The 13281-nt window shown below is 35.2% G+C and overlaps 2 protein-coding genes across 2 annotated transcripts in view; one reads left to right on the top strand and one right to left on the bottom strand.

Moving 5' to 3' along the window:
* Positions 1–13281, bottom strand: part of LOC136033307 (uncharacterized) — a 107782-nt gene that overhangs the window by 73283 nt on the left and 21218 nt on the right. The gene's annotated exons all lie outside the window — the stretch shown is intronic.
* LOC136033306 (A disintegrin and metalloproteinase with thrombospondin motifs adt-2-like) overlaps positions 1–13281 on the top strand; it is a 54214-nt gene that overhangs the window by 37134 nt on the left and 3799 nt on the right. Inside the window, exons 11-14 of the mRNA XM_065714080.1 lie at positions 1750–1912; positions 5125–5436; positions 6098–6215; positions 9895–10070. Coding sequence (XP_065570152.1) covers positions 1750–1912; positions 5125–5436; positions 6098–6215; positions 9895–10070 — 769 coding nt within the window. The remainder of the gene's footprint in view (positions 1–1749; positions 1913–5124; positions 5437–6097; positions 6216–9894; positions 10071–13281) is intronic.

The following is a 13281-nucleotide window of genomic DNA, read 5'->3' on the forward strand; positions in this document are numbered from 1 at the left end:
GTGTAATCATTTCGACTGAATGTGTCATTGTGTCACGCAACATCAAATTGTGTCATTTTGACACAAAATGTGTCAATTTGGCAGCTCAGCTAATACGTCTGAGCAATATATCTTCCAAAATCCTATAGTAATGCGTTAAAAAGTTGTCATTGCGCATGCACGAAAGGCGGAGTAATGAAGAGAGGTTTGCGTTTGATGTATCCCAAAAACATTTAATGGACATTTAATTTTGCTTCTGTTTATATATATATATATATATATATATATATATATATATATATATATATATATATATATATATATATATATGTATATATATATATATATATATATATATATATATATATATATATATATATATATATATATATATATATATATATATATATATATATATATATATATATATATATATATATATATATATATATATATATATATATATATATATATATATGCTATGGTTAAAACCCAAAATAGGTGTTTTATGTCCCTGCGTTCATAAAAAAGATAAGGATCCCCAAGAGCCATTATTGGTGCATAGGGTGTCGAATCCTCGTTTCATTTGTTGGGTCTTTTTCACAAGGACAAGTGGCAAACTCGTCACCGTGTGATCAGTTTTTTTCTTTATATGATTTATTTTTTGTATAGCCTGGAAAGGTGCTTAGTTTATTAGCATTGATCAAAGTTCTTCTAATGGTAAATCACTGGATTCACTAAGTTTACTCGTAATAGTTTCTTAAACGGTAGATGAGACTCACAAAAACAAAATCAATTTTTGTATGGATTGTTTTTTTTTGTAGCATATGGGGGCTTGAGGTGTGTTAACTTTGGCTGCTATTTAAGTTTTCAAAAGAGATAGTGAGTGACGTATAAAGTTTATAATTAATGTTTTTTGTTTTTTTTTTATTGTCGTCAATGAGAGAAGTTGAGGTGGGATTTAAAAAATACTAGCCGTAAAAAAACCTCCCTCTACAAGACCAAAATTGTTGAAATGTGCAAATTTTGACATAATTAGAATTATTCTAACATTTGTTGTAAAAAAAAATATCGAAAAAGCTGTTTCCTCAGATATAATCGTGCACATTACTTGAAAATATGTGAAATATCTGGCTCTTCTTAAAGTTTCTACAGGCAACTTTGGCAACCTTTTGAAATATTCTAGGATATCTTGAGAATTTTCCGTGCAAATAATACGCCTTTAATGCCAAAACATTGACATTTTCTGGGTGAAAATTGCAAAATCCAACATTTTCCATCATAAGGTATATCAGAAAGCGTCATTTAACCGTATGTTTGTTTTTTCTTTTTCTCCAATTTAAAATCCCTTTTTTAGTTGGAAACAATCAAGTAAGTGTTATGTGCATATCCATTGCTTGTCCGATTCAGTCTATGCGACACTTTTAAAAGACAGATATCATCTTTACCTTTAAACACAAATTAATTCCATTTGAGTGAAAACCCGTTGAAAATCTTGCTAACAAATTGACTTCAATTCCAGAACATGTTTAAAAAGACTGATATCATCTTTATCTTCAAACCCAAATTAATGCTATTTGAGTGAAAACCCGCTGAAAATCTTGCTAACGAATTGACTTCAACTCCAGAATATGCTTAGAAAGTTCAGGAACCTATCGGCTTAATAGATTTCTTTTTCGTTTTTCAAATGTGTTGACAATTTAAAACTTTTCTGACATTTTATTGAAATTGACATGACATTATTGAAAGTCATTTTTATTGACATTTTAGTGAAACTTGCCTGGACGACTCCCCTTTCCCTATGAAACCCGAAAACGACCATCAAGCTAAGTATATTATGGAACCAGGGTCAGATGCTTATTGGTCTCTTAATGAACAGTGTCAAGTGTTCCTTCAAGATCGGAACGCTTATTTTGCTGATAGAACACTTGACGTAAGTTTTTTTTTATTTTTTATTTCTTTTCTACAGTGATACTTTCTCGACTTTGATACTGCAAGTAAACGTGTTGTAAGTAAAACAGTGTATATGTCTAATATTTTTTATTGTCTGACAAGGTATCCAAATTTGATAGAAACAGATTGTATGCAATAATCCCACTTCTAAGCCAGCCAGATTATCACCAAAGGGGTAATAATATTGAATATACCCATCAACAGTCTTTTGAAATATAATATTTGCTGCCCTAACAACAGGGTATGGAAAAATAAGGTGATAATACGGTGATATTTATATTCTTCTTCAGCACTGAGGAAGGTTGAGTGGAGGTCCCGGACAAGGAATATTTGCGTTTTATTCTTTTTTACTGGCTGTAATTTACCTCCTTTTCTACGCTTTCACTTTTGATGTTCTTCATGAAAGCATTTACCAAGTTTGAACCTGATCTTGCATTAATTCATTCCACTATGTCTCTTCTAAATATCTCTTTATTCACAGCATACTATGGATGTTGAGCATAGTAAGCATTAGCAACTGTTGGTGCAAACAGACTGAAAAGAAACTACAGGCTAGGTTTGTGCTTGCAAGATTGAGCTGTTGTCCTTGTTTTTGCTTCAAGTCTGGTAGGTTGAATGACAATTTACTACTACTTCTTCTACTACTACTACTACTACTACTACTACTACTACTACTACTACTACTACTACTACTACTACTACTACTACTACTACTACTACTACTACTACTACTACTACTACTACTACTACTACTACTGCTGCTACTACTACTACAACTACTGTTGCTACTACTACTACTACTAATACGAATGCTATTACTTCTGCTAATACTACTGCTACTACTATACTCCTACTACTACTACAACTACTACTGTTCCCACGACTGCTACGACTGTTGTAAATTTTAACTCACCGAAGATGAAAGCCACCTGAGGACAAGGCAACCATGTACAATCCCCTTCTTCTTAATCTATTCAAAGCCTCATTCTTTCCAATTCTATTAAGTTACAATTTCTTTTATATCCTTTCTTATTTCCTCTTCATAACGCATTCTGGGGCAAATTACTTTTTCTTTCAGCCCCAGACAGATGGTCAAAGAGTACAATATTTGGCGATCTATCATCCTTCGTCTATGAACATGACTCAACCATTCTTAACATTTGTTTCGTAATGGGCCTAGAAATTTAGGTTAAGCTGAAATTTTTTGTACAGCTTATTGCTTCCTTTACGTCAATCAAATTAGAGCCTAAAACTATCCTTAGACAAATCCTTTAGAGAAATTTTAATAAATAACCGTCTGCCTTTCAAAGTGTTCATAAATTCATAAATTCATAAGTTCATAAATTCGTATTTCAAAGTATAGCCTCATAGCTATGCTTGGCTTGTGTCATTGCCATGACTTCTAATTTTCTAATAGCTTTGCAGACTTCTCGTCCTATTCTTTCAGTTTTTTAAACTTAAAAACACCTTGCGCTTTACCTATTCTTTTTTTTCAAATCTCTACTCCAATCACCTTCTTTACTTATAATACTGCTCAGGCAAGCAAAGCTATCTAAGAGGCTTACTTCTTACAAATCGGATTCACAAAACAATAATGTAAAGCACCACTGGAGCAAAAAAGTTTACAAAACATGCTTATAAGACTATATGGTCGAAGTATACCCTGTGGAGCAACAAAGTTTGCCCGTTTGCCCAAGTTTACCCAAAGTTTACTAAGCGTTTACCCATGACAGTGTAAAATCCACAATTACTTCTTCGAGCCTACTTGTCGATTTTACAGTCTAGATTATGTACTAACGATCCTGATTGCGAGTGGAATATCTTTTTTGTGGTCTAGAATATCAGCCAAATGGCAAGCATGCGAATTTCCAATTCGGTTTGTCAATGAGAAACTCCTCCACCTAGTTGACTTTCTTGCTGGTTAATATCACCTCTTCTTCTTCTTCTGGTTTAGATTGCTATAGGCACGATTTCACATGGAGTCACCACCATCATCGAATCATGGGCCCTTGGGCGGGTTGCTACAGCTGAGATCGAACTACAAGTCCCGTATTACCAATCAGTGATCAATATCTCTGTACCACGACAGGACTACCCCATTAACACTCGATTCTTGCCAATTCAACTCTCAATAACTTGCTAAAATTTATTCATTTCAATAACATTTTTTTCTAGGATATACAAATCATCTACATAGCCTGAGTCTAAAAGAGTTTACCTTCTTTTTTGATACAATGATCTTCCAGAGCCTTTGCTAATCAAATCTAATCTCAATTCCTTTGCTAATCTAATCAAATCTCAGCTAAAATAGAAAGCAGCAATATGTGTTCCATCTTCAAAGTAATTCATGACTTCATTTACCATGGAAACTATAATTCCCGAGATGGAAGGTTAGAACACCCTTACTGTCTCCCTGTAAGACAAGAAATTTAATAAATATACCTTGGATTACCATAAGCGTTGATCTTTTGCTAGATAAATGCAAGTTTTTTGCACATTTTTGTCAATAAAGCCGGGTTTTATATTTCATATGATTTATATTAGAGAGTCAGGAAATTCAGCATTGGCAAGGGCTGGTTTTAGATTCTACAACCCTATAATATTATAATCAGGCAAAACCTAGTTTTGAAGAGGAAGTTTATTTTAAATTTAATTTACCGGCTATGATTCTATGTCGTTGGATTCAGCTTAGGGTGAATTGTCCTTCAATCCAGAACAGGCAAAAAACATTCGACAAAAATAAAATGATAGTTAGTCCTGATAGGCGGTATGTTTGTCCCCTTCGTAAAGATGATGATGAAGACTTGGATCATTTTCTCCGGAAATGCCCGGTGCTCTGAGATTTACGGGAATTTATTTGCATGGGATTTATTTGATGCTTCCGGGTATTCTGCAAAATAGCAGCCCAACCACAATATTTGGAGTTGGAGTGTATATAGATAAATCCTTAATAAGAAGAAAAAGTGTTATATGACTAATTTCTTTTGTTGTTAGATTAGGCACTTTTCGCGTTGAATTCTGTTTTTTTGTGCGTGTTTGTAATTCGTACTATTGTTAATTTCTTTGCTTGTTTGTTATTTATTTATATTTTTGTGTGTATATGGCCCATGGGTTTTGAAATACACCTATCTATCTATCTATAGAAGCTCGTATTTTTAGACTAGAGTTCTTATTAAATATTTTTTTTTTTAGAAAGTTTGCTACAGCATTAAATGCAGAAGCTCATCAAGAGATGGTTACTACCTCGCAGGACCAGCATTAGAAGGTACTCCTTGCACCAATGGTAAATGTAAAAGTGGTGAATGCAAAAGCTTTGCAAGGTCAGGGATTGTCACCGATGGTGGCTGGTCTGACTGGTCGGTCGCACCATGCAAATCTGCCTGCATCAAAGGGTCAAGAGGGACGGTACTTATGACTAGAGCTTGTGACAATCCAAGACCAGTAAATTCCATCAGTGGCTGTGATGGATCAGCTACTAAAATTGAACTGTGTGATGACAGTGACGTACGTATTTTTTTAAATAATTTCTCGATTTTTTGTTGTTGAAACTATCCTATAGGTCCAGAGGAAAAACAAATAAGTATATTTGAGAAGATCATTTGTAGCAAGATTTTTTGTTTCTGCTTAAACAAGGGCAATGAAAACCTTGCACCCAAATTATAGTACTATCTTATGTAATGAAACCATATACACTCTATATTCCATAAATAATGTAAATTATGAAATTATATTACTAATGTTTGTATTATTATCAATTATGCTTTTGTATTTTACTCTCGAAAAGTAGTACATAAACAGTCAAAGAAAGTTCAATTTCAAATGCTTTATTTCTTTTTGAAACCTTCAATGTTTTTTTTCTATAAGATTATCCAACATTTATGTTAAGACAGACAACATTTATGTTAAAATAAATTAATTTTTCCCGCCACAAGGATCCGAAAAAATGGTGAATTTCGTAAATGACGGGAAAATCCAGTGGAAGTTTTAAGACCTGTCGACGTTTTTGGGAACTAAACTAAAACTAAAAATAGTTGAAATTATATTAAAAAAAATTCATGTGTGGCCAAAAGTAGTGTTTATTGATCTATAGGTTTAGGGATGCAATACCCCTGCCCGACTTATCTACCTGGCTAAGAAAGTAATTAATATGCATTTATTGTTACAGATTTGTCGAGCAAGAAAGCCCGTTACCATCTATGCAACAGAGAAGTGCAAAGAATTTGCTAAATTTTCCAAGATCATAAGACGCAACGCTCCGGGGTCACAGCAGAGTCATCTACAAAGTAAGTTTATCAGTCTCTAATCTCATACCCTAATGAGATTAAAAACTGAGAAACAGTTTTTAACAGTATATGCCTACCGTGCTTTACTTATGTATTTGTTTCCCTAGAGTCATGGAATTATCAGGATGCTATTCTAACTTTAGCTGTCCTTGAGACACGAAATTAGCATGCTGTTACCCCAATTTTTACCCCGTTGCATAATGCTTAGCAACTCTTGCTCAACACAGCTTAATTATTATTAGATTTCCTAGGATAGGGGATTGGCAAGCTGCTTTTCCTGACTTTAGATACCTTTTGGTTGGAAAATTAGCAATCTGGTTTTCCAACCTCTGCCCTAATAAATATTATTTAATAGCATGTCCTCAACATCCCCCCACCCCCTGAGAAAAGGGTCGTAAATACAGTTTACCTACTGTATACTTACAGGATTTAGTATTGGGAAATGGGTCAATGTTTGATCCTGGGTTTGTCCGAAAGAGCTAAGGGTGATCAAGTAATTAAGTATGACGGCACTAGACCCTTAAGGTCCAAAGTGGCGGTGCGGATTTCTGTTTTGTGACTCTTCAGCCAGGAAGTGCAATGGGGGACTGGGGGCCAGAAATCTGGTGCTTTCATACACCCTTCCTGCTTACCTTCATCAAATTTCTCCAGCTAACAATTTAAAGCTGGGTCGACTCTGGCTGAGCTTGCAGGGTCACGGCACTAACCCTCATCCCAAAACTAATAACTAGCTATGCCAGGGATGCCCCTTGAACAAAGAATTGTCACAGTATAGGGGTTTAAAGGGGTTCTAGGGGCATCACGGTTCTAAAGGTATTAAGGTAAAACTTCAAGGACTGGTAAGGAGGATACTGAGCTAAATTCACAGACAATATAGACATCTAGGTTATCAAAAGTCTGGTCTACAATAGCTAAGGAACTGCTAAGGCTATTAACTTGAAACTCAAAGGGCGCCTAGTACAACTACTACAACTGCAACTGCGTTTAATTGTAACTCCAACTACTTTCGACTGCAACTAAAGCTACTTGTGACAACTTGCAACTGGGATTACTTGCAACTTCGACTACGACTACTTGTGACACTTGCAGATGCCACTGCGACTGCTTGTGACGGTGATTGTGACTACTTGCCACTAACACTGCTACTGCAACCATGACAAACTGTGCCTGCGACTACTTGTAACTGCAATCACAATTATTAGTGACCACATGCAACTATGACTACTTGCAACTCTGACTAAGACGTCTTGTGACAGCGATTGCAATTGCAGCTTTTGATGGCTGCAATTGTAACTGTTTGCATGTTCGACAACACCTACTTGTAACTACTTTCAACTGTGAGTGGCTGTAACCACTTACTAGTGTGACTACTTGTGACTGAGACTCTTGTGACTGCTACTGTTTGGGACTGCAGCTGTGAATAAAACTGCAACTGCTTGCGGTGGCTCCTGTGACTACTTATGACTAATCGCAATGTCAACTACTTAAAATTGTGACTATTACTACTTGTGGTTGTGGATGCGACAACTTACGACCGTGACTGCCACTATTAAACTACTACTACGATTACGATTGAGACTGTAAATTCAGCTGCTACTTCTTCTATAGACTACAAATACAACTACTACTTCCTCAACATTAACTAGAACTATTGAACTAAATTAAAAGAGCTCAAGTTCATCCTACTTGTCAATGCGGCGTTGTGCATCCTGGCTTTCAAAACGGCTTATCTGCAGTATCTCAGGAATGGTTATGGTTATTAAGTTGAAATTACCGGGAATGTTAAGGAACAGGTTGAACTGAATTAAAAGACTGTGTATCCAGGTGATCAAAAGGGCGTATTTGAAATATCCCAGGAATCGTTAAGGGTTCTAAGTTTAAACTTTCAGTTAATATTCAAGGGAGCATTGAACTAACAAAAAGACAGTAGATTCACCATGGTGGTCAAAAGGTATATCTGCGCATGTCTATGTTGATTTTAGGATCCGCTTAGGGTATTAAGTTGAAACTTTCAGGGAATGCTTAGGACACAACCGTCACCTAAACTCCCAGCACACTCCCAAGCACTCCCCTCGCTCATACTGGGACTAACTGGTTTTCCTTAATAGTGGCAGATGTGCAAACATACATCGCTGCAATTAATTTTACAAAGTCTCAAATTCCTTAACTTATTTAAATGAAGCTATAAAAGGAATCGTTATTTGAGCCATTTGTTTTCTCTGCATTATATATATATATATATATATATATATATATATATATATATATATATATATATATATATATATATATATATATATATATATATGTCAGCACGAATGTGCCACCGCACGGCTTTACCGCTTCTGAAATTGAAAACCGCTTCTGAATTGAAATTGAAAATAATATATATATAAATATATATATATATATATATATATATATATATATATATATATATATATATATATATATATATATATATATATATATATATATATATATATATATATATGTAAGCACGAATGTGCCACCGCACGGCTTTACCGCTTCTGAAATTGAAAACTCAATCTATTGTTTTCAATAATTTGTAAATCAATAGACCATCCCGGATTTTTCATCTGATGGCTTTTTGGCACCCTTTGGGCCAAAATTGTGTCCTGCATCACAAACTGACAGGAGACGCCACTTTGCTATAGCACAATGATTTCCCTACTTGAAAAGGTCACTAAAAATTTAATTTATGTTAGGATGAGCTTTTTCCCGATTTTCTAGGACCATTTTTTCAATATAATCACGCATGCGAAAACACAAACAAACAAGCAAATAAACGCGCTTCCTTGATCTATTCTTGGAAAAAAAAAGTTATACTGTCTTGAAATTACGGTGATTGAAAAATCTGCCACGGGATTCCATTATATGCTGAATTTGACAATTCAATTTTCATTAATATCACCTGCTATTTTTGGCGTGTTTTGCCTTTTTTTTTTTAATAGAGCAAATTTCCTCCAGGTCGTAGCTTTTGATGAATAAATTTCACCCTCATAGTTTTACGTATTCAAAATGGAAAAAAATCGATTAGCCCGTCTCACTCCTTGCTTAGAGTTCATATTTTCCAAGACTACACTGCCTTTCCATAATGCACAAATAACAGTTAAGTAGGGACACGGTCTTTTATTGGACAGTGAAACAATAAAAAAAAGTATTTAGATATTCGGTCACATATACAGTTGCCGTCATCAGCAGATAAAAACTTCAACCATCATTTTCTCCTCTCCAGAGAAAGATTGCTCAAACAATCTCTATTTCTTGGACCAGGTGTAATTAATTTCTGAGTTTTTCTGCTGATAAACTCAATCGTAATATACCAAGGTTTTTTGCTGTTTTTACTGTCGAATAAAAGGATTTGTCCTTATTGAACTGTTAATTGTACCTACTTAGAGTTTGTTGCCAAGAACAGTTTCATGTTGTTATCATAACTCCTTGTTTAAGAGATTTAGTTACTATTAGAAGTACCTCTTTATTTAGGTCACGTTATCACTGACAGTTTGATTGACTTTTGATTCTTTTTATATGAAGAGCATTGAAATTTAGACGTTGTTGGTTGAGGTAGCACGTACCACTCTTAGTCCACGGTCCCTTCGTTCAACACCACTGATTTATTTACAGACAATTTATTAATTAACAATAATCATTTTAGGTCGACCTTGGCAGGCCTGCTCTATTTTCTGTAAACGGGAAGATAACGGTATGTGGTACACACCAAGGCTTGAGCTGAATGATAAAGGAGTGTCTGCTGCATTTCCAGATGGTACTTGGTGCCACAACGACGGGAATGAAGACTATTTTTGCATGGAACGTCAGTGTCTTCCCCAGGTAATGGGATCTATTATATTCAGCCGCATTAAATATTTTTTTGTGGTAATTTTATCTCATTTTAACTTTTCGTAATTATTTTATTTTTTAATTTGTCTTCTGAAAAAAATTAGGTGCACACGCTATACAAAACCATTTAACAGAAAAATATAATATCATAGATATAAGAGTAAATTCCAGCTAAAAAAGATCCTTTTTCGTTCCAAGACATGAAAAATTATCGTCTACTCATAGATATCTTCAGAATTCATTCAGAAGTCAGAATTATGTAAAGAGCAAATACGCAGATAGAAAAATCTTTCAATGGTGCACCTGTCACCCAAGCGAAAGGGGAATGTACCCCTGTCTTCTAGAATACTGATTAACCATCAAATTTACCCTTTCCACATGGAGACTTGCATCTATAATAATTTCTATTATTTATTGCTACTTACTGCTACAATTATCATTGTAGCAGTAATATTTATTGCTATATTTATTGCTTTTATAGTCATATTTATTGCTACAATTATCAAAATATGACGCATTCTAATTTTTATATATTCTAAATATGGCCAGAGGTGGACTGGGCTAGCGGGCTAGGGGGCAATTACCCCTGGGTAGATCGGTTTTGAGCCACTTAGAACCAGTCGTTTATCTTCTTTTTACATACAGAAGTGCAGTTGACATAATGTTTAACAAAAAACTCTGCTTGACAATTTTTCGGCTGTGTTATTACAGGCCTACGTACAGATTTAGCGTAGATAACAGCATCGTGCCCTAAGAAGGGCGGAGGCGATCCCTGCTATCAAACAGGTTCATTTGTGGGGTGAAATCTGATAAATATAATCCAGAGGTTGTCACTTGACCCAGGAGTTGGATTTTGTGTGCCCGATTCCGTTACAAGCTAGGTAGGAGTATGAGAGTCAGTACATACTGGCGCGTCAAGGTGTTTTAATGATAAACGTGCCTCGTTTTCCTAAGTAAAACGATTATAGCTTAGAAAAAGTGTAACAGTTTGGCTATCGTGTTCATCAGTTTTAAGGTTGTGAGAGCATGGACAAGACGACTGATGGAAAAGTTAAGGAAGGTGCGGAAAAACTGAGACTAAAGCAAAGAAAAGAACTTTCTGAGGCTGGAAAAGACCCAAAACAGAGAAGTTATCATTTATGCGGAGAAATAAGGTTAGTAAAAGTTTGGCTGCTTTTTTCAACTTGTGGGCTAGGATTCAAAGCTTTTTTTTTAAAGTTGGGCTTAGATTCTAAGTATTTTTTTTTTGCATTGTCACTATTCACTTTTTGCTGTCACTATTCTTGACTGATCTTGATGTAAAGAAGCCTGGCAGTCTGTTGAGGCTGTGTCCATTATACCATTTCTGTGAACACGATTATTAATCAAATTAGGTGCTTAGGCAACGACAGTTCCGACAGCCCCACCAATTCAAGGTCCGTTGAGTTGACCTTATGAGTTATTATTGTCTCGGTTTAACTTTTGTGTATTATGGCTTTTTTTTCCAGTCTCGGGAGATAAGGCCTAGCCACACGACGTCTAAAAAGGCAGCTTTGTTTTCTTTGGCAATTTTTTCTGGTTTCACTTTCACAAATAAAAGGTCAATTATCGGAACAGATTTTTTTACAGTCCTTGAATTGTCAAAAATTCTTATTCGAAGATAGAGCCTTGATAAAACCTGGTTTTTCTTGGTGGATGGTTGAAAAGTGTATTTGAACCAAGATCTAGCGTTCCGGATTCAATGCCTGCAACATTTTATAGAAGTCTTCAGAACGTCACTTTACCTTGGCTGCTTGTGTCCCTTGGTGTTCTAATGCTTGTATTTAATTCTTTAGAACTATCTCAAAGAAGTACGCAACATCAACCTAGTTTCAACAGAGGGTGAGCCAACTTTGTCAAACAGTTCGTGGTAACGAACTGTAGTAAGGAGCGACCCGGCTCAATAGTAAACAAAACTCTAAAAAACGGAATTTCGATGCTAAAAGATATATCAAAAGAATCGGATTTTTATGCTGATTTTAAATATGTAACTTTCATCAAATTTAGTCTTTGTCATCAAAAGTTACGAGCCTGAGAAAATCGCACCATCGCATTCAGCGTATCAGAGAACCATATAGAAAAAATTTCAAGGTCCAATCTACAAAAATGTGGAATTTCGTATTTTCTGCCAGAAGACAAATCACGGGTGCGTGTTTATTTGTTTGTTTTTTGTTTTTTTCCCCAGGGGTCATCGTATCGACCAAGTGATCCTAGAGTGTTGCAAGAGGGCTCATTCTAACGGAAATAAAAAGTTCTAGTGTCCTTTTTAAGTAACCAAAAAAATTGGAGGGCACCTAGGCCCCCTCCCACTCTCATTTTTTCCCAAAGTCAACAGATCGAAATTTTGAGATAGCCATTTTGTTCCACATAGTCGAAAACCATAATAACTATTTCTTTGGGGATGACTTACCCCCCACAGTCCCTGGGGGAGGGGCTGCAAGTTACAGACTTTGACCAATGTTTACATACAGTAATAGTTACTGGGAAGTGTACCGACGTTATCAGGGGGATTTTTTTGGTTTGGGTGTGGGGTTCAGGGGAGGGGGCTATATGGGAGGATCTTTCCTTGGAGGAATATTTCATGGGGGAAGAGAAACTCAATGAAAAGGGCGCAGGAATTTCTAGCATTACTATAAAAAAACAAACAATGAAAATATAAATATGAAAAAGTTTTTTCAATTGAAAGTAAGGAGAAGCATTAAAACTTAAAACGAACAGAGATTATTACGCATATGAGGGGTTCTAAAAATACTTTAGCATAAAGAGCGAGGTATTTAGGAGGAGATAAATACTTCTCTCTTTATGTTAAAAATTTTTTAAGTAATTTCAACTATTTATCCTACGACCTTTCTGATTCAGGGGTCATTCTTAAAAAATTTGGACAAAACAAGATTTAGTGTGAAGAGCAAGGTATTAACGAGGGGACCAACCCTCTCATATATATAATCAAAAATATAAGAATATAAAAGTTTGTTACGTAAGTTAATTCTTAAGTTACGTATTTTTTTTTACTAATAAAAACGTTCTTTAAAAATTAAAAGATCTAGTTGCCTTTTTAAGTAACCGAAAAATTGGAGGGCAACTAGGCCTCCTTCCCCACCCCTTATTTCTCAAAATCGTCTGATCAAAACTAAGAGAAAGCCATTTAGCCAAGAAAAGAATTAATATGCAAATTTCATTTTAA

Source organism: Artemia franciscana, chromosome 11, assembly GCF_032884065.1.
Source record: "Artemia franciscana chromosome 11, ASM3288406v1, whole genome shotgun sequence".
In the NCBI taxonomy this organism is placed as follows: domain Eukaryota; kingdom Metazoa; phylum Arthropoda; class Branchiopoda; order Anostraca; family Artemiidae; genus Artemia; species Artemia franciscana.